At 44.0% G+C, this 21158-nt stretch overlaps 1 protein-coding gene across 1 annotated transcript in view; it reads left to right on the forward strand.

The window, feature by feature from the left end:
* Positions 1–21158, forward strand: part of AGBL1 (AGBL carboxypeptidase 1) — a 433907-nt gene that overhangs the window by 54834 nt on the left and 357915 nt on the right. Inside the window, exons 7-9 of the mRNA XM_055003103.1 lie at positions 11379–11587; positions 18520–18685; positions 19946–20016. Of these exons, the coding sequence (XP_054859078.1) occupies positions 11379–11587; positions 18520–18685; positions 19946–20016 (446 nt within the window). The remainder of the gene's footprint in view (positions 1–11378; positions 11588–18519; positions 18686–19945; positions 20017–21158) is intronic.

Here is a 21158-nt window from a genome sequence, read left to right on the forward strand (position 1 = left end):
AGATAAGATACATAAAAAGAAAGCCAGTGTGATTTAGTGGTCAGAGGGCTGGACTAGGATCTGGGAGATGCAGGTTTGAATCCCTACCACGTTGAAGTAAAACTGTTAAGAAGGGGATTAGGCAAGTGCATAGAGGAGAGATTCATCGATGGATACTAGCCGTGGTGAGTAAAAGGAACCTCCATATCCGGAGGCAGCAAACCTCTAAAAAATAGTGCTAGGAAGCAACATCCTGAGCAGCGGTGGGAAAGAAATAACAATAAAAAACCTGTGTGTTGAGACATCACTTCTGGGTACAACCTGGAAGTGACATCGGGTAGCTTGAGGAATCGCCTGAAATGCTATGGTAAAACCATAGAGTTTCATCATAGAGTTTCTAGTCATTCCTAGAACTACTCATTGCCATTTCTGGATTATACTTGAAAATACATAGTGTCATTGGTGATATCAGTGATGTCACTTACCCACTGCCGGCGCCAGGGTTTCTGGTGACTGCGGCCACCCTCCCATGTACGTGCGCCCCCTGGACTGCGTGATGACATCATCAATGCAGCAAAGCCGGGCCCATTGGCCGGCGCGTGGCTGGGGTGGCACAAGGAGATTGCCTGTGCTCCGCACGCCACCCCGGCCCCCTGCCGTGCCTTGCCCGTGGCTGCTGCGCCCAGCTGGGGGCGTGTGGCAGCAGGGGCGGCGGCGGCGCAGGGCTGGTCAGCTGCAGCAGAAGCTGCAGGCCAGGCACACCAGCTCCATGATGTGTGCCTCCGCCCCGGCACTCCCTCCAGCACCCCCTCTGGCCCCACGGTGCCCATGGCGCCTGCCTCACCACCTCAATGGTTGCGCCGGCCCTGCACTCACCCCCCTCCCACATCTTCGCCCCCAATCTTCCTTCTGGTTTGCAAGGTTGAGCTTGGCAACTAGTTGGTCTCGGATTGCCAACTCCTAGGTGGGACCTGGAGACCTCCCAGAATCACAACTGACCTCCAGAAACATAGAGATCAGTTTCCCTGGAGAGAATGGCTGCTTTGGAGGCTGAACTGTATGGCATTACATTCTATTGAAGTCCCTCCCCAGGTCTACCCCCAGGCCTCCAGGAATTTCCCAAATGGGAATTGGCAACCCAAAGTTGGCCTCTGTATGAAACAGGATGCTAGACTAGATAGGCCACTGATCTGAACCCACAGGCCTCTTCTGATGTTATTCCATTTCTTATGCATTATGCAGCTTTTCCGCATTGCTTTCATGCCACCTCTGAGTCTGAACTCCTTTGGTAGCACCGAATGGCGACGGAACACGTTTAATGTTTAAAGTATCTGTTGGATGGAAAGGCTTCTTATGCGAGACCACGCATACTAGGAATGAATGTTCTTGAAGTGAATGTTATACCCTATTATGCCGCTCTCCCATCTAAAAACACTTAGCCTTTTATTACCAGAATTTAATAAAGCTTTGATTAAGAAAGAGTGCTCCACCATTGCAGACAATCTTCCTGACGATAAATCACAATGCTATATTGTCCTTTCTCTCTCACACCCCTGATCTCCCTCCCCCTCACGCTGCCCAGTCTCTCTTTCCCTCCTCCCCCCCTTTTCATGAACGCATTTGTGAAAAATTGGATCTTCGGAAGCCGCTCTTAAAAAGAACTAGTCCACAGTCTTAATTTGCAAATAATACTCCGGCATTAACCTTGGTGCCCAGACTGGAAGGTCAAATTATTGCAAGCAGGAAACATCTTGGGGTGAAACTAAATCTTAATAAGGAGGGGTGATTAGTCCACTCCCTAGTTGCCGTTGCTTTTCTGAAGTGAAGATTAGAATTTTGAAAAGGAGGGATTCAGTAAGAGGAGGTGGTGAACAGAAAGAAGAAGGATTAGCCCAGAGTGTTAGTTTTCTTCTACAGTAGTTTTTTGATGTCTGTCTCCAGGAATTTGAATCCAGAAAAGCAGGCTGGTTAGAGCAGAACCAAAACTATCCACTGTTTCCACGAATTATGTTTCATGGTCTGTCCATCCTTTCACTTTATCAGCTATTCCATTATGCACCTGTCTGCTGTTCCACTGTGGATTTTTTCATACTTTGTGTGAAAATGCATATGAAATGCTTTTCAGGAAGCATTTTATACGTATTACAATTCATAACTCCAGTAGAAACAGAGCCCATTAAAAAAAATGGGCCCTAGAAAACAGCATGGAGTGGAGGGATGGGTCAGCTCACCTGGCCATCTTGTCACGGCGCCCTCTGGAGTCTGTATTGGCCACAACACACTTTTTATCCTGGCACTCCTGTGCAGGCACACCAGGATAAAATGTGTGTCGTCGGCAACACGGTTTGCCTTTTATGTTCGATAGTGCTTTCCCATCCACATATTCATCAAATATATAGCACTTTGCATAGAAGGTATAGCATTTGCCTTTATAGAAGAAGCCCTTTTTGCATGTTTTATGTGTGGAAATCCGTAAGTCCATAGTACTTTCCCCTCCATATCTCCTATAGAAAGGAAAAGTGCTTTATAGGTATAGCACTCAGGCAGCAATCCTAAACAGGTCTACTTAGAAATAAGTCCCATTTTATTCAACAGGGCTTACTTCCAAGCAAGTGTTCTTGGGATTGTAGCCATAACATTCAAACACTTACCTCCACAGAAGCCCTTTATAAATATTTTATCTGTTTTGCAATCTATACCCCATCAAATTTGCATATTAATAGGCATATCAAAATGCATATAAGCCTGTAAAAGACTGCAACATACCAAGAGAAAATATACAGTGCCATACTGTATTGGCCACAAATGGACAACTCAGATTAGAAGGGAAATGGACTTTGGAAACAATCCTAATTCTAGATTCAGTTTGCAAATGGATCACAGACAACAGGGTTTGAAAACTTGTTTGAGGCTTGAAGAGTCTCTGTCCATAAAACTAGACAGTACTGGAGAGATGGAGCAAAGATGGGTTCTAGCAAATAAAATAGCCTTGCAGCATGTTCCAGGAAATTAGGAATATCTTTTGGAAAATGGGATCCTTGGTGCATGTGTTATTCCATTTAAGTCTTCACTAACACTCTTTCAGGGTATATAGACAAGCTGACTCTGACCTCTGAAACTATCCCTAAGACCTCTGAACATACACATGCAGCTTGCCTCATACTGAATGAGACCCCTGGTTTATCAAGGCCAGTGTCATCTGCTTTGACTGGCAGCAGCTCTCTGACATCGCAGGTGTCTTTCATATAATAATAATAACGTAATAATAACATTCGATTTATATACCACCCTTCAGGACAACTTAACACCCACTCAGAGCGGTTTACAAAGTATGCTATCATTATCCCCACAACAAAACACCCTGTGAGGTGTGGGGCTGAAAGAGCTCCTAGAAGCTGTGACTGACCCAAGGTCACCCAGCTGGCTTCAATCGGAAGAGTGAGGAATCAAACCCAGTTCTCTAGATTAGAGTCCCACGCTACACCAAACTGGCTCTCCTCTTCTATCTGGTCCTTCTTATTGGAGAGATCATGGATTGAGATCTTTTGCATACAAAGCAGTTGCTCTACCACAGAGCTAAGGATCCTTCATTGAAACACATGCATTATTTACCTTTGGTCTACTCTTACTGGCAGTGGCTCTCCCAGGCAGGGACCTGATCCTTTCAACAGGATATGCTGGGGACTGAACCTGGAAGATTCTGGGTGCAAACCTGTCGTCTCTAAAATGTCTCTGCTGGTTCCAATGTCAGTGCAACTAATCCTGACACAGAATGGCCATTGGAATAAAAATGGCATGAGCGATAGTACTGTGCAGTGTGTATCACATTGTCACAGCACTGATACAATCCTTGCTCTGAAGTGGAAAACTGCAACAGTCAGATGCACAGACCCACCCCTCCTCCCTGAGTACTTATTTTTCACTGCTAGTCAGTCTTCCAAAGCAGGATTTGACATTACTGTTCTTGACCCAGAAGGCAAGTCAATATTAGCTTTTGAGTTGTGAGTCTTGGTTAAAAAAAAAGAAAAGTAAAAGTTCAAAAGAAGGCATAGGAGAAATTAAACAGTTGTATCAGAGTGTCTTTTTCAGGCACAAATAGATTGTTCATTTTATTTATGTTGCTTATAGTCCATCTTTCTCACTGAGACTCAAGGCGGATTACACAATGCAAATAAATGCAAAGCATAGAATGATACATCTAATAAGCAATGAATAGGACTAGGAATAAATAAATTTGAAACGAAGCTGTGGTCTCAACAAAGCACAAGTATGATAGAACATGTAGTAAATAAGTGGAAACACAATGCATCGTCCTAGAGCCATCTGTTATGATGCATTCCTCTTTCCTTTATATAGTTTTACATACTTTGCAAAATGCCAGGAGCGTGAAAGCCTTCCTGGCCTCCTCAGGTAGGCCTTTGTGCTATGGGGAGACCACTACAGAGAAAGTATGTTTATAGATAGTTGTTGATTTTGCCCATCTGCAGGGCAGAATCTGAGGCAGGCCCTGCTCAGATTAGCGAAGTTGTCATGGTAGGACATAGGTGGAGAGGCAGTCTTACAGCTATGAGCATCCGAGGCCATGAAGGGCTTTGTATGTGACAGCCGGTACCTTGAGTTGAGTTTGGCAGCTGATGGGAAGCCCATGGAGTGATTGCAGAATGGGTGTAATTTGCATGCTCCACCTAGATCTTTGTAATTACCAGGGCTCATTTTGAGGGGGAACGTGCAGGAACGCAGTTCTGGCAGTTCCCCAAAGAGGTCACATGACAGGTGGCCCCGCCCACCTGACTCAGCCATTTTGGGCCCGTTTCAGCCTGAATTGGGGCCGAAACGGCCCAGATTGGGCCTCTGACGGGTGGTGGATCACTCTCCTGTTCTACAGAGTCCCGATCCTGACCATTTTGGGCCACTTTTCGGCCATTTTCAGCCCCTTTTTTGCCATTTTGGGCCCAATTCCTACCCTGAATGGCCAGGATTGGGTCCAAAACAGCCAGGATAGGTGATGTCAGGGGGTGTGGCATATGCAAATCAGTTATGCTAGCGACACACTTCTGGTGATGTCAAGGGGTGTGGCATATGCTAATGAGTTATGCTAATGAGTTCCTCCCACTCTTTTTCTATGAAATGACCCCTGGTAATAAGGGAGCTGTGGCATTCTGCACCAACTGGAGTCTGGAGTTGCTTTCGAGGGGAGACCTACGTAGAGTGCATTACAGCAGTCTAGTATCGTTATTACTGTGGCAGAATCCTGGCAACATCCATCACGGTAACTGGGTCAAAATGGTCCTGGAAACAGGTGTAGAACAAAACTGTTTGGGAGAACTGCTGCTAGTCAGACCAGAGAGCGTCAAGACTGGCTCAGTATAAGGCAGTTGCATATGTTCGCACTGTCACTCTTAAACTGCTGCTTGAACACTTAATTTTTTAAAATATTGTACTTTTGCTTTTCAGCCATTTTTGAGAAATTTTACTCTTTTTGTATCAGGAGCCAAATCAAAGGCTTCACTCCAAGATGGAAAGTGAGGTCATATAGTAACTAAATCTGTATGGTCATAGATGCAGACCAGTTTCTGTACCATGCATCTGACGAAGAGAACGTGATTCTCGAAAGCTTATGCTACAATAAAATTGGTTAGTCTTAAAGGTGCTACTGGACTCTTTTAAATCTGTATGGATAATTCTTAGGAAAGTAGTCCCACTGAATTCAGTGAGCCTTGTTTCTGATTGAGAAGAGCCTATAAATTATATAGGCTCTGCGATATTTAAAATATTTCTCATTCACATTTGTGGAGATGTCGTTGAATCTGATTGTTCATTTCCTCCCCCATCTCCCCTTTTCCCTTCCAACTCCACACGGTGGCAGTCTTACCATTATTATACCAGCCTTTAATCCAATATTTATTTTTAGTGAGTAATTTGTTTATCAGCCGGTTATTTTAATCTCACATTGGTTGTATTTGTCTCTGCCGACTAGCCGCGTTCCCCAGCCTTAGAAATGCGAGCATCTTTTAAAAGGGAATTCGCTAGCTGGAGAATACTGTGTGGGTACTTTCCCTCCCAGCGCTTACCAAAAGGAGGGTGGCGAGAGAAGCGCTTTGCGTGCTGCCTTTTGGAGGAAGAGAACAGCAAGCCACTTCATAAGATGGGTCACAACAGTCTCCTGACCTCACTGAAAAGGCAAGAGACTCCCCCAAAAGCTTTGCCCAGAATGGCTCTTAATAAAAGCCATTCCAAAATCATCTAGTGTTCTCAGCCCGTGAGGATATTTCTCCCGCAGATCTGCCTTTATAAAAACATTCCACGTAGAAGGCATCAGTTAACACAAGACACAGATCGCTGTTATTTTTCATTATAATAATATGTGAATTTTAAAGATGATAACTGGACTCAGTATGTATGCAGCTGGAAAATATTAAAGATGGTCCAGAGAAATATAAACTGCACAGTGCGCTAGTAGAAGTTTCAGAATTTAGCACCTCAGTGTTTGGGAGGCTGATGAAGCCATTTTTCACCAAAGATTGCAGTCTTTGTACTAGTGTTGCAGGCACCTATTGGACTGTTCCTGTAATGTCAATTGGAGTTATAGTACAAGGCTTACTAAGAATGGTAGAGCTTTGTCCAGTAACTGAAGAAATGCCTGATTTTTCAGCTTCTGTAATAGTAGGAGGTGTCCGGACCTGGATAGCCCAAGCAAGCCTGATCTTGTCAGGTCTTAGAAGTTAAGCAGGGTTGGCCTTGGCTAGTAATTGGATGGGAGACCAACAAAGAAGATCAGGGTTGCAGAGGCGGGCAATGGCAAACCACCTCTGTTAGTCTCTTGCCAAGAAAACCCCACTGGGGGGGGGTGTCACCATAAATCAGCTATGACTTGACGGCACTCTCCACCACCAATAGTAGGAATAGATTCCAAAATTAACTTTCCAGGCTGGTATAGTCTATCAACAATTTCTGGGGTACATATTAAGTCCCTATTTTAAGGATGATACGTAGAAGTATCAGAAGACTGGAGCCCACCTTTCTAATCATCTAAAGGTGGCTCCTTCTTTCAATGCAAAGAATCTTCGATGTACCCACAACAACCAAAGAATCTTCCTCCAACGTGAGGCAGCTCAAAGAGGACAGCTCCTTGTGATCGAAGTAGAAAGGTAGGATCCAACTTTTTATATTTGAATCTTTTGTAGTAATCGGAGAGCCTTGGGCTACTGGCATCCCAAATGTAACTTTGTGTGGAAGTATTCTAATTTTGTACATATCACTTCATGTGATTAAAAAAAAATCACCTCGTGATTTTTTCAAAAGGATTTTGTGTTTCAAATGGCAGCTAATGGGTCCATGTTTTGAAAGAGGAGACTGTGGTGGGAACAGAGGAGCTTCAAAAGAGAGCTGCTGTAGCACAGTGGTTAAGTGGTTCGTCTGCGAATCAGCACTCTCCTGGTTCGAATCCCACTACTGCCATGAGCCTTGGGTAAGCCACTCCTCTCAGCCCCAGCTGTATTGTGGAGATAATAATAACACTAACTTGTTCACCACTCTGGGTGGGGGCACTAATCTGTCTAGAAAAGCAGTACATAAGCACAGTTATTATTATTTTTTAAAAAACTCTTTTACCTCAGCCCAAATCATCTCTCCATTCAGCAACTTTTACTCCCGCTGGGGAAAATGTACATATTCTACCTACGTTTTTCACAGCAGTGCCACAAACAGCCTCTCCCTACTCCGTGTTGCACTTTTTCAATTAGAATCATGAAATGAGTCATGGTATGTTGCGCCAACCCCAGAGTTCGGAAAATGAAGTAGAAGTGACAGGAGGTATGGCTGAAACCATAAGTAGGAGAACTGTTTGGAGAAATGTGTTTTGTTTTTTTGGAAAGAGATAACACTGACACTTCAAAATTGGAGCAGAAACTTGAAATGTCAGAATTGCTCTTGCAAGGAAGGGGAAAATATCAGACTGACAGTGTCCACCAACTAACATTTGACATCTTTAATCAAAATACTACATATTTGCGGAAGTCAAAACAACACCTTGTTTTTCCTCTTTCAAGCAGTGTCTCCAGCATTTTTTAAAAAGTTAATTGGCCTCACTAGAAAACATACAGATATGTACCTGCTTCCGTAGATATTTGGAAAAATCCACAACTTGGTGTAGGATATTAGCTGGATTGGGTGGAGTCATGTGAATTGTCTTTTTTCAATTATGAGCTGCTCATTGTAGAGCCCCATGGTGCAGAGTGGTAAGCTGCAGTACTACAGCCCAAGCTCTGCTCACGACAACCCGAGTTAGATCCTGGCTGAAGCTGGGTTCAGATAGCTGGCTCAAGGTTGACTCAGCCTTCCATCCTTCTGAGGTCGGTAAAATGAGTACCCAGCTTCCTGGGGGTAAAGTGTAGATGACTGGGGAAGGCAATGGCAAACCACCCCGTAACAGAAGTCTGCCAAGAAAACATTGTGATGTGACGTCCCCCCATGGATCAGTAATGACTCAGTGCTTGCACAGGGGACTACCTTCACCTTACCTACCATTTTAGGAGATAAGTGAGGATTGGGTCCAGCATGGAGATGGATACAACTACATTCTCGAAACTGTTTGGACAAATAGAACTCTCAGTCGCCTCATTATCTTGGACGGTCATGTCCATTCTTTGTGATTCCAGTGAGAATAAAACGAGGAAGGGAGAACTCCGATCTCCTTGAATACTTCCACATAAAGTTACATTTGGAATAAAATGTATGAATCAGGATGGTGCTGTGGCTCATTGGCAAAACACCTGCCTTACATGTTAGACGTTCCTAGGTTCAATCTCTGGCATTGCCAGTTTTGAAACCTTAGGTAGTAGAAGATGTGAAAAGGTCTACCAGAGACCTTGGCACATCACTTCTAATCAGAGTAGGCAAATCTGACCTTGATAGATCAACGACCTGACACAGGATAAGGCACATTAATCTGACTCCTTTTAAAATAACAGTGAAGTCTCAGCTCAGTGATACAGTACCTGCTTTGCATACAGAAGGGCCGATTCCACACGACTTACCTGAACCCGGGACGTTGCGCTACGTTGCAGACCATGCTGGGGAAAACGTGAAATATTGCTTCTTCTTGCACGAGTTTTGCGCGGCATCGCGCAAAACTCGCGCAAGAAAATGCGATATTTCATGTTTTCTCCTGCATGATCCGCAACGTAGCGCAACGTCCCGGGTTCAGGTAAGTCGTGTGGAATTGGCCAAGGTCTAAGGTTCAATCTCCTGCTAAGAAGATTGGGTAGTAGGTAATGGGAAAGGGTTAGAAGAGCTGCTTCCAGCAGCAAGCAGTCAAGTCCGACCTTGATCAACCAGGACAAGGCAACTTCATGCATTTGATAGACAGAGAGGTCCCAAAAGCCAGGCCCAAAAAAGATTTTTACAACTAAAATGAATGGAAAGAGGAACAATTCCTCATTTCTAGGGTGAAAGCATTCCACAGACTTGGAACTACCGCTCCAAACGTATTGCTTCTAGTGACACAAGTTTGCCTCAATGTGTGTCAAAGTGTAGAGCCTGCTTTCACAACTGCAGCTTTCCCCTGCGCTTTCTTCTGGCTTCCTACAGTTCTGTTTCATCGTGCAAAAATAATAATAATAATAATAAAGTTGGAACCTAGTAATCTTTAACATACATATGCCTTCAGTCAGAATGTCTGAATTGCTTCCTTTGATTGCTGTTCAAGTTGGAGAGATTTCTGGGCTCTGGAGTTGATTACTGGTTTCCTCTCAGCTGCTGATGAGGCTGACCTTTTGAGCAAAGGCCCTTGTGATGGGAGGACGTGCCAGGGACCAGGTGAGGTGGGCTTCATAAACTACCTGATGAGCCTTTGGCTGGAGTGTGTCAATCAGGGCCTCTTGAAATTAATAAAATTCAGAATTCAAGCGGAAATACGTCAATTTCATTAGAACTGGACTTGATGAAAACTGTGTCCACCCTACGCTTACTCTGTAGCGCTCTAGATTTTCCAGTGCTCCCATACTTAGCTTTGTGTGTTCTTGTAAAATAGTAAAGAGTCCAGTAGCACCTTTAAGACAAACCAACTTTACTGTAGCATAAGATTTTGAGAACTACAGTGCTCTTCGTCAGATGCATCTGACGAAGAGAACTGTAGTTCTCAAAAGCTTATACTACAGTAAAGTTGGTTAGTCTTAAAGGTGCTAATGGACTCTTTACTATTTTGCTACTACAAACTAACATGGGCCATTTCCATGTGGCTTACCTTGTTCCGGAAAACAGCGAAATTGCACGAGAAGATGCTGTTATCGCGTCTTCTTGTGCGATAACAGCATCTTCTCACACGATTTTGTGCAAGATTTCACTGTTTTCCGGAACAAGGTAAGCCGTGTGGAAACGGTCATGGCTAGCTCCTCTGGATCTGTGTTCTTGTAGTTGTTATAATGGGAATGTAGAAAGATCCCTCCACGTTCCACAAAGAACTGATCCTAGCCAGTTGTCAAGGAACTGAAGATTTATTTACATATATACAACTTGGACCTAGAGGCCCTACAACTCTAACAGCTATCTTATCAACCACAGCTTAACGTCTTCCCAGACACCAGCAGGAAACAATTGTTTTTTTCTGAACTGTATCATTCTTTCTAACTCTTTACCACAGTAGTATCTTTGTTCTCCTACGTATGTACCATTATCACCTCTGTGAAGTTTACTTTTCACATTAATACCTGGTGTAAGAGAGTGAGCATTTATTTCACTTGAATTCTACCACTGCCATGACACAGGGTCAGCTCAACCATAATTTTCACATATAGGAATGACCAGGGCTTTTTAATGATGATACAAACTGGTACTGAGTACTGGCGCCCTTTTTCAGAGGTCTCCCAAGTCCTGAGGAGAAAATTGGTGGAAATTGACACAACCTTAAATATGAATGCTGGCACTTTTTACAAACAAAAAAGCACTAAGAATGAGCAAGGATTACTAGGGAGTGAGACCTATTGAACTCAGTAACAGTTACTTATGACTAAACATTCGAGTGAGTGTACTCTTTGAGATTATAGAGCATGTCTGCAATGCTGTGCACACTTATTTAAGTGTAGATCCCATTGAATGCAGTGGAATTTTCTTCTGACTAAACCTGCAGGAGACTGGGCTATAACAGCTTTATGACCACAAAATCCATGTTGCACTGTGACTTTGGGCACAATGCAGGCGCAAACCATTTAGATGCTCAAATGATAGTGCACAGCTGGAAAACATTGAAAGCTTATGGTACCAGACATTTTGCACATATCTCCAGATTTCTGTATGCCAGAAGCAGAGAGAATGTGTGTACATGTGCAAGTACAGTTGTGTGCCCATTTGCACACTTTCCAAGCAGCAGATAAGTCACCTGTCCCACTACCATTGTCTTTCAGAATCTAATAGCCGACGAGCAGTGAACAGAGGGTACGTGTGTCAGCTGCTCCGGCTATATGAGGACTGGCATCAGCGTGACACCACTAACAGTTACATATGCATCCGGAGGGGCTTCCTTCTTTGCCTCAAGCACATCACCAATGTCCGGTCTGGCCGGGAATGTTTCCTTCTTGCAAATGGCATGGAGACACTCTTCAAAACAGCTCAGGTAACCAAAGACTACAGAGGGAAATGAGATGCCCCCTGCAAGTACTTGCGGGTCCCCTACTTGTTGGTGTTTGTTGACTCCATGTTCAGATTAGGGTTGCCAACTCCGGGTTGGGAAATTCCTGGAGGTTTGGGGGAGGAGTCTGGGGAGGACAGAGTTTGAGGAAGGGAAGGGATTTTAATGGGGTATTATGGCACAAAGCCTACCTTTCAAAGCAGCCGTTTTTCCCCAGGGAAACTGATTTCTGTAGTCTGGACTGGAGATCAACTGTAATTCGAGGAGATCTCCAGTCTTTACTTGGAAGTTGGCAGCCCTAGTTCAGATGTACGAATATCAGTTTCTGCAGGGAGGGGCAGCAAGAAAGGGAGGCTTTTGCCTCTCTGCATCTTCTGGTTGGCCACCGTGGAGTGACGAAGTAGACGGACCCTCTGTCTGATCTGGTAGAGCTCTTCTTAGCTTGAATGTACCCAAAGAACACAGGTCTTGCGACTTTATTGAGAATATCCTTCTCCCATTGCCCTGAAATTTTTTCCTCCTCTTCTATCCCTCTTGGAATGGAGCCTCCACATGGTGGTAAAAGGATGCATTTGTAGATTGAAACCTGAGGTTATCCTGTGAGTTGGCCGGACAAAAGGGGCTCCCCTGAATTCCATCCTCTTAAGTGGTTACCGTATAGCTGATGGCACTGTTCTCACCCACGGGTTCATTATCCAAGTTGATGTCATCTTCTCATGCTGTTCCCCGAGAGCAAGATAGGCAGGAACATGTGCTGAGATTCCTATGTCTGACTCTTGTAAGCTTGTCAGGTTTATTAGATGATTCTTCCAGCCTCCCTACAGGCCTTCTGCATAATTTTACTGAATTTTATAATGTCCTTCAATCATATGGTGAGGAGGATGAGAAGTGCCTGAATGTCATGTGCAGACAGCCTCTCTCTCTCTCTCTCTCTCTCTCTCTCTCTCTCTCTCTCTCTCATTCCTTCTTTGCAAAGTGTCTGGTTCAACCATACCATACAATTGTTGCAAAGTTCAACAACTGTATTACAGGAATATTTTCAGTGTTCTTAACTCTGTGCATTTCCAAACATGGCAGCAGCCAATGAATGCAACAAGCCCAACTATCCTCTGTACTCACATACGTATTGACACTGTAATGGAGGTCCTTCCGACAGAGGCCAGGACATGTGCAACGGTGGGAGCGGTGTGATTATTTCCCCTCTCCATTGCAACCCTTTTCTCCCACTGTAGTATTGCTTTTTTTCTCCTGCTTAAAAGTAAATGGCAGTTTGTCTGGGAGAAAGCAGAAGGGTATACTCGGGGCCACTATGAGTAGGGCCCAAACACAGTGTCTCATCATTATAGCATCTGGAATAAAGGGTTAGATCCCCCATCCCCAACTGTGCCAGATGGCTGCATTTGCTGGGTCCCATAGAACCTCATGGGAGACACTGAAAACAGCCCACTCCGTTCATCTGCATAACCAAGGAAGCCTTACATTGAGTTGGGTCATGGTTCTATCAGTGTCAGCAGTATCTGGAACCAGCTGCCTAGGGAGGGGGTGAGCTCCCCTTCACTGGCAGTTTTCAAGAAGAGGCTGGATGCATACTTGTCAGAGATGCTTTAGGCTGATTCTGCACTGGGCAGGGAGTTGGACTAGATGGTCTGTATGGCCCCTTCCAACTCAATGATTCTATGATTCTATGATCTACTTGGAATGGCAGTGACTCCCCAGGGTCTCAGGCTGAGGTCTTTCACATGACCCAACTGGAAACACCTTACAAAGCAAGCGCTCTACCACTGAGCCCCAGTCCCACCCCACCGATACATTATTGCTTTATTTCTTATATTCATGCTTATCCCTAACATATTAAAAATGAGCATTTCCTAAAAAAACCCCTAAAATTACAGTTAACCGTCCCCCCCACAAAGTTCATTATAGTTAAATTGTGGCTGCTGCCCTTGTGATATTTATCCTATTTGTTTTATTATGCTCATTAATTAAGATTTTTAAATGTTTTATGGTTTTTATGAATTTAAGGATTATTGTATTTATTGTGGTCACTGTGTTTTAAATGATGTCATCCACCCTGAGCCCACTTGCAAGGAGGGTGGAATAGAAATTTAATGAAATAAATAAATATTTTTTTTTCTTCCATCAGCTAACAATGATCTTAAAAAAAAAATATCCAGAATATTTTTTTAAGAGGGAGACCCCGAATGCAGAGATAAGAACAGGGAACAGAAAATACGTATGTACGTATGTGCTGTTAAGTCGCAACCAACTTAAGGCAACCCCAGCAACGGGCTTTCAAGCCAAGTGAGAAGCAGAGGTGGTTTGCCATTGCCTTCTTCTGCAGAGTGTTCCTTGATAGTCTCCCATCCAAGTAACTACCCTGTTTAGCTTCTGCAATCCAATAAGATTGGGCCATACCATGCTGCCTTCCCGCCCTGTAACAGAAAATAAGGGCTATCTCTATTGAAGGGGAAATTGGGTGCATGTGCCATCATATCCCATGCCTTTTCCTGGTTACCACTAGAGATGGGCATGATCTGAAATACAAACCAAAATTAAGCACAAACCAGGCCGGTTCGTGGTTTGTGAACCACGGTTCGTCAGATCCCATTTCCGATGAACCACCATGAACTTTTAGGCTGGATTGTTTGGTTCATTTTTTGGTTCGTCATTGCAGACAGCCTGGTGCCAATCAATCAGTTTCCTAGGCAACAGGGGATGGATGGCCTCCCTGCAGACCTTCTGCTGACCTGGAAGTGAACTTCTGCTGGCCCGGAAGTGACCTTCTGCTGACCTGGAAGTGATGATTTTCTGACCTGGATGTGATGTTTTCATGAACCAAATGAACCAGTTCACGAACCAGGGGTAGGTTCATGAAAGTTCGTGGCTCTTGGTTCGTGAAATTTGATGAACCATGAACCACATGGTTCGGTTTCCCCCCAGTTCGTGCCCATCTCTAGTTACCACCTGCTTCATTTCAAGTGCTAGGTATTAGGAATTGGTTGTATTTCGTTTAGGTAGCAGAGTTACTTAGTCAGAAGTGCTTACCCCAATGTGCAGCAATTAATCCTCAGACAAATTGTAGAAAGATAAAATTTACAGTTTATTGAGGTAGATTCCATCTATAGCAATAACTTGGAGAAGAGAGAAAGAGTCCTAATTTAAAGAGTCACTTGCTCTATTAATGAGCCACGGCCAGAATCTGGCAGCGAGGCTGCAGGTGGGTCTGTGGATGAGGCCTTCATGGCAGGAGCTCTGGGAAACAAATTCTTCTCCTTCAGAAGACCATGAGGCAAGAAGAGGAAAATCTCCCAAGAGACGCAGAGACAGAGGACGTGTTCCCACCTTAGACATAAAGAAGCAGCTTACTATCAAACCGAGAGACATGCAGCGCCCCCCAGTGTCCAAGGCATGCTGAGTCACCTATTCTATCACTGGGGAACCAGGAATAGCTGTGGAACCCCGAATGCCTATGGAAGTAGATGTTTCGTTTTACTCTGTTTCTCGGCATGATTCTAGAATGTGTTGGAATCCCTGAAAATTTGTTCTACATCGATCAATAAGTAGATGTTCTACATTGCCATGCTAAAATGGATTTATTGTGCTTTGTTTATATTCTGGGAGAATTGGAAGGGCTTTTTTTTTTCAAATCTTCCGGGATGAAAAACCAATCACATTCTTATGTAGATGGGCATTACATGGCTTAGGAAAGAAGATCCATGAAAGCTTTGCCATTCTGTTTTCCCTTCCCTGGAGATTGTTCTATATCAGCAGGTGCAAAGATGCCTTCAAGAATATAAAGCACTGTTTTAAAAATAAAAAATAGATTATAAAAAAAAGAATATAGAGCACTGAATATCTGAAAAAGGTTGCTGCTGTCCTCTTGTCAATCAGTTTGCATTATTTGCACCAGGTCTCAGCCTTTAAGGTCCATAGAGTTGCCAGCTCTTGAGTAGAGAAATTTGTGAAGATTTGGGGAGGTGGAGTCTGGGGAGGGCGGGGTTTGGGGAGGGGAGGGACCTCAGCTGGGTCTAATGCCATACAGTCCACTTTCCAAGGCAGCCATTTTCCCCATGGAAAATGGGGAACTAATCAGTGGTAATTCTGGGAGATCTTCAGCCACCTCCTGGCGACTGAAAACCTTTATGGTTATGTCAGTTGTCCTGAAGGGCGGTATATAAATCGAATGTTGTTGTTGTTATTTGATTTATATCTTTGTCTCAGAGAATGAGGGTCTTTTGGCTATCAAAGATGGGGCTAGCTAAGAGCCATATTGTCCAGTAGTGAAATCCCAAGTCTTTATCGTAGGTGTTCGGGGTAACCTGTGGAATCTTATTAGGAAAGGCAAGGCATTATGCTGATTCTCAAAGGAATGCCCCTTGCTAACCAAGTTCGGATAAAGGATTCACAGTATCCAAACAGCAGATTCTTCAAATAAATATCTGTAGCTAAAGCTTGAAATGGATGAAATCTTAGACTACAGCCAATCTATTGGATGCAGCTGTAATTTGAGACTTTAGATAGGGTATGCACCAAATTTCTCAGGGCCAAGCTACACATGACGAATGACACTTGAACAGCAAGTGTATTTCTCCCTGTTCACTTGCCCTCCACTCAATCCACTTGCCGTTCAAGTGTCATTCGTCATGTGTAGCTTGGCCCTAAGACTTTAGATAGGGTATGCACCAAATTTCTCAGGGCCAAGCTACACATGACGAATGACACTTGAACAGCAAGTGTATTTCTCCCTGTTCACTTGCCCTCCACTCAATCCACTTGCCGTTCAAGTGTCATTCATCATGTGTAGCTTGGCCCTCAGTCTTCTTATCACCCCCAACACACAAACATACTTGCTACTCACTTATTGCTTTAATTTAACATACAAAGAGACTCCCAATCGCAAAGGAATGCCAACTCTCAAACACCAGGCTGATGCTATTTCTAATAAAGCATCTGTAGTCGCTTGTCGCTGTTCAAAAATTAAAAGTAAAACACAGGAAGAGCCCAGATGAATCAGACCAATTGTTCCTCTAGTCCCACACCCTGTTTTCAAAAGCAGCCTCTGGACATTTTCTAAGCAGGGCAAAAGACCCCATTGCTGCCCTCCTCCCTAGCTACTGGTGCACACTGCCTCTGAACATGGAAGTCTACTGAGATCTCATTGCTAATAGCCGTTGATGGTGCTCTCCTCCACGAATGTGTCTTTTATGAAAGCCAGCTGAACTAGTGACCTTCAGTACATCTCTCATGGCAGAAAACTCCATAATTTAATTACACCTTGGGTAAAGAAATACTTCTGTATACCTGTCCTCCATCTACCTGTCCATCAATTTTATGCGTGGCTTTGTATGGAAGGGAATTAGGCTCAGTCAGCAAGCTTACATCAAAAATGAAAGACGAAACACATTCGGGAGGAAGGAAAAGGAAAAAAGGAGGAGGACACATCATGGGTTATTTTTAAAAGAAATATTTACTTATTGCGTCCCCTTTGTCATTCCATTAGCAGCCTGAATAGCCCAGCTTATTCCAAAATTATCATACCTTGAATGCCAAGCAAAGTTGGCCACAGTTAGCAGGGCTGGACCACCCAGGAAGACTGGAGTTGTTATGCAGAGGAAATGAATGGCAAGCCACCTCAGCTTGTCTCTTGCATGGAACACCTTGTTGATGGAGTCAGCATGACTGAGAGCGGAACTACAAGTGACAAAAGGCACAGGTTGGACACTTGTCAGCTTCCCTCAAGTTTTGATGGGAAATGTAGGCATCCTGGTCTTGCAGCTTGGCTCTCTGACTGCTGTCCAATGGACTTTTCAACTGTCACTTGTCCAACATTCTGCCAAGCTGTCTACATTTCCCACCAAAACTTGAGAGAAGCTGACAAGTGTCCAACCTGTGCCTTTCGTCACTTGTAGTTCCGCTCTCAGGGCCAAGCTACACATGACGAATGACACTTGAACAGCAAGTGTATTTCTCCCTGTTCACTTGCCCTCCACTCAATCCATTTGCCATTCAAATGTCATTCGTCATGTGTAGCTTGGCCCTCAGTTGCAACTTGAGGGCATGCTCTTCTTCTGATCATTCCTTTGAATGTATGGGTTCCAGACCAACTCACTCAACCTCTGGTTTATAACCTACTGTCATTCTGCCATTTACAGCTTGAGAATGAACAAGAGATAAAAAACCCCCATGAGCCCAGAATCCTCTGCTCCTAGCATCCGTATTTCTAATCAAAAAGTAAGAAAGATATCTGAGAATAACTGAGAGCCTTACACTATTGTCCTAAGTAGAGTTACACCCTTCTAAATCCACTAACTTCCCTGGACTTGAGCTAGATAAGATACTTAAAGATAAAGAGGTCTCTCTAGGAACCAAGATCAAGATAATCCAAACTATGGTATTCCCCATTACTAGGTATGGATGTGAAAGTTAAACAGTGAAGAAGGCTGACAGGAAGAAAATTGATTCATTTGAGATGTGGTGCTGGAGGAGAGTTTTTTCGGATACCATGGACAGCCAAAAAGACCAATAAGTGGGTTTTAGAACACATCAAGCCTGAATTCTCCCTAGAAGCTAAAATGACAAAACTAAGGCTATTGAATTTTGGTCACATCATGAGAAGACAAGATTCTCTGGAAAAGTCAATAATGCTAGGAAAAGCGGAAGGCAGTAGGAAAAGAGGAAGACCTAAAATGAGGTGGCTTGACTCAATAAAAGAAGCCATGTCCTCCAGTTTGCAAGATCTGAGCAAATCTGTTAATGATAGGACGTTTTGGAGGTCTTTCATTCATAGGGTCATCATAAGTCGGAGGCCACTTGATGGCACATAACACACATACAGCATGGACTTAGGGTGGTATAATTCTGCTTAGGGCTGTATGATCATCACATTCACATAATGACATTTGCTGTTCTTTCTTTAGGACTGTCTAGCTAGCAAGAGCCTGGATCCTATCGTGAACACGGTGACTCAGATCCTGAGAAAAACCTACCCCAAAATGCCTCTTCCTTCATCCGCTCTTAGCAGCCCCTATTCCTTCCCTGTTCCTGGAAGCTCCAGAACTGAACCATCGCAACCCAAGCCAGAGGGTAAATTGTTCTGCTGTATGTGGCAGGAAGTAGATGGCTACTAATAGGATGAATTTCCATCCAGGCTTTTGCTTTTGCAAGGGAAGAAGTTGTTGTGTCGGCCAGGGAGGTGGGGCAGTAAAGTGGTGGCAGTAGCTTAATTGAAAGAGGGGGCTGATGGAAGTTAGAGTAGCCTCAGACAAAATCCCCTGCAATTGTGGCTGTGACTGTGAATGCTTCTCAGAGCCAAGCTACAAGTGATGCCTTACATAGGTTGGACACTTGTCAGCTTACCTCAAGTTTTGATGGGAAATGTAGGCATCCTGGTTTTACAGCTTGGTTCTCCATTACAGATGCAAGACCAGGATGCCTACATTTCCCATCAAAACTTGAGGGAAGCTGACAAGTGTCCAACCTGTGTCAGGCATCACTGGTAGTTTGGCTCTCAGTGCCATTCTAAGAACACTTCCCTGTGAATAAGCACCACTGAATAGAACCACGGCTGCTTTCATACATGCTAAATAATGCACTTTCACAAACACTGGATCCAATGCGTGTGAAACTGCAAGATCCAAAGTGTGTGAAAGCAGCCACGGTTCTATTAGTCCTAGGCGGCTGCTGCTCGGAGTAGATAAGTTTCTGCTTGTATTTTTAATCACAGCCGCCTTGAGTTTTTTCTTAGCTTAAAGAGTGGGAGGAAAAACTCTTCTAAATACATAACTGGAAGAAATTGTCTAAGCAGGGCTCAGTAGCAGGGGGGATATTTAAAGAACCCAAAGGTATTGACAAGGGTAATGTATGAATCTTTCCCATTGTATTTGTCCTGCCTTGCTAACAGGGTGATACGTCCATAGTCAGGGCTCTGGTGATCAACCTGCATTCACGTGGTTGGTTCATTTAAGCATCACACCAGTTGCTCATGAAAAATGCCCCCCCCCCTGTAACTAAGGACCTCAGCGTCCACCAGTTTTCCCTGTTATGTTATCATGGAAAGGGGTTACTTTTCACTTGAATTGCAACTGAGGGGTTCTCAAGTTGACTTCTGCCCACTATGATGATGATGATACTGGTTTTGGAGAGACCCTTGAAATCAAGAATGACTTTAAAACGTGACCCTTAGCATGTTGGAAAAGATCTTAGAGGTGACCATTCCACCCCGTTGGCCATTCGCGTGTAGTGAAATTCTAATTAGAGGGTGATCCACAGATGACCAAGCGACTCCCTTGATTATCTGCATGGCTGCTGTACTGGTTGCTTTGATCTCTCATTGGGTCATTTTAGATGGCTGTGAAGAAGATGGAGAGGAGATCGAGAAGGACTTCAGTAACGAGGATGTGGAAGTCAAGGAGGAAGTAAGCTTTGTTTGGGACCCTGGGTGAATTTTAGAAATGCAGTCTTTCTCATGTTGGACAAAACCCAAGGCATGGATGCTCAGCTTCTGCATGGGATAAGGATGGAACAGACATTAATGCTGAGAAACTTTTGACTGTAAATGTTTTCGAGAAGACCCTTCTTATTCTTTTTGTAGATAACTACAAACACAAAGTTTTCTTTAAAACCAAGAACATGCTGAAGACAGGTCCATCAAAAAACTAGAAAGAGAGCCAGTTTGGTATAGTGGTTAAGAGCAGCAGGACTCTAACCTGGAGAATTGGGTTTGATTCCCCACTCCTTCGCCTGAAGCCAGCTGGGTGACTTTGGGTCAGTCACAGCTCTCTCAGAGCTCTCTCAGCCCCACCCACCTCACAGGGTGATTGTTGTGAGGATAATAATAATAATACACTTTGTAAACCACTCTGAGTGGACATTAAGTTGTCCTGAAGGGTAGTATATAAATCAAATGTTGTTGTTGTTGTTATTATAAAGCTAATGATTACAAGTGTGGAAATGCAAGTAGCACGGAGTAAGAAGTCATGAGTATCAAACTAGTGTTCCTTGCAGCAAGCTCCGGATGGCATGTTCTCTGTGTAACCATAGTAGCTGGTCAAAAGTTGGAGTTGCTGCCTACTTCTCTGCTTTGCTGCAGTGGCATCAGTGCCAGAGGATGGTATTGCAACTGCTTACTTAGCAGAGATCTGATGCTAGAAATGGACACTAGGGGTCGCACTACAAGTGACAAATGACACTTACCTGGCAAGTGAACAGACTCACGTGTATCCCTCCCTGTTCACTTGCCATTCACTTGCGCTCCACTTGATCAAATGGAGCGCAAGTGAATGGCAAGTGAACAGGGAGGAATACACATGAGTCTGTTCACTTGCCAGGCAAGTGTCATTCGTCACTTGTAGTGAGACCCTAAGGCACTGTGCTTGTATGTTTTCCCCCAAGAAGGCTGGTTTAGGTTGGAACAATATCATGAGGAGAAAGTGACCCAAGCATAATGCCTGTAGCAAAGAGCCAACCCTGATTTTCCTCTGCCTCAGCGCAGCGGGAAGTGCTTCAGAAGACACCAGGAGGCATCACCTTTAGGTCCGTAGAGAACTACTCATTCAGA

The sequence above is a fragment of the Eublepharis macularius genome, chromosome 18 (genome assembly GCF_028583425.1).
Source record: "Eublepharis macularius isolate TG4126 chromosome 18, MPM_Emac_v1.0, whole genome shotgun sequence".
Lineage (NCBI taxonomy): Eukaryota > Metazoa > Chordata > Lepidosauria > Squamata > Eublepharidae > Eublepharis > Eublepharis macularius.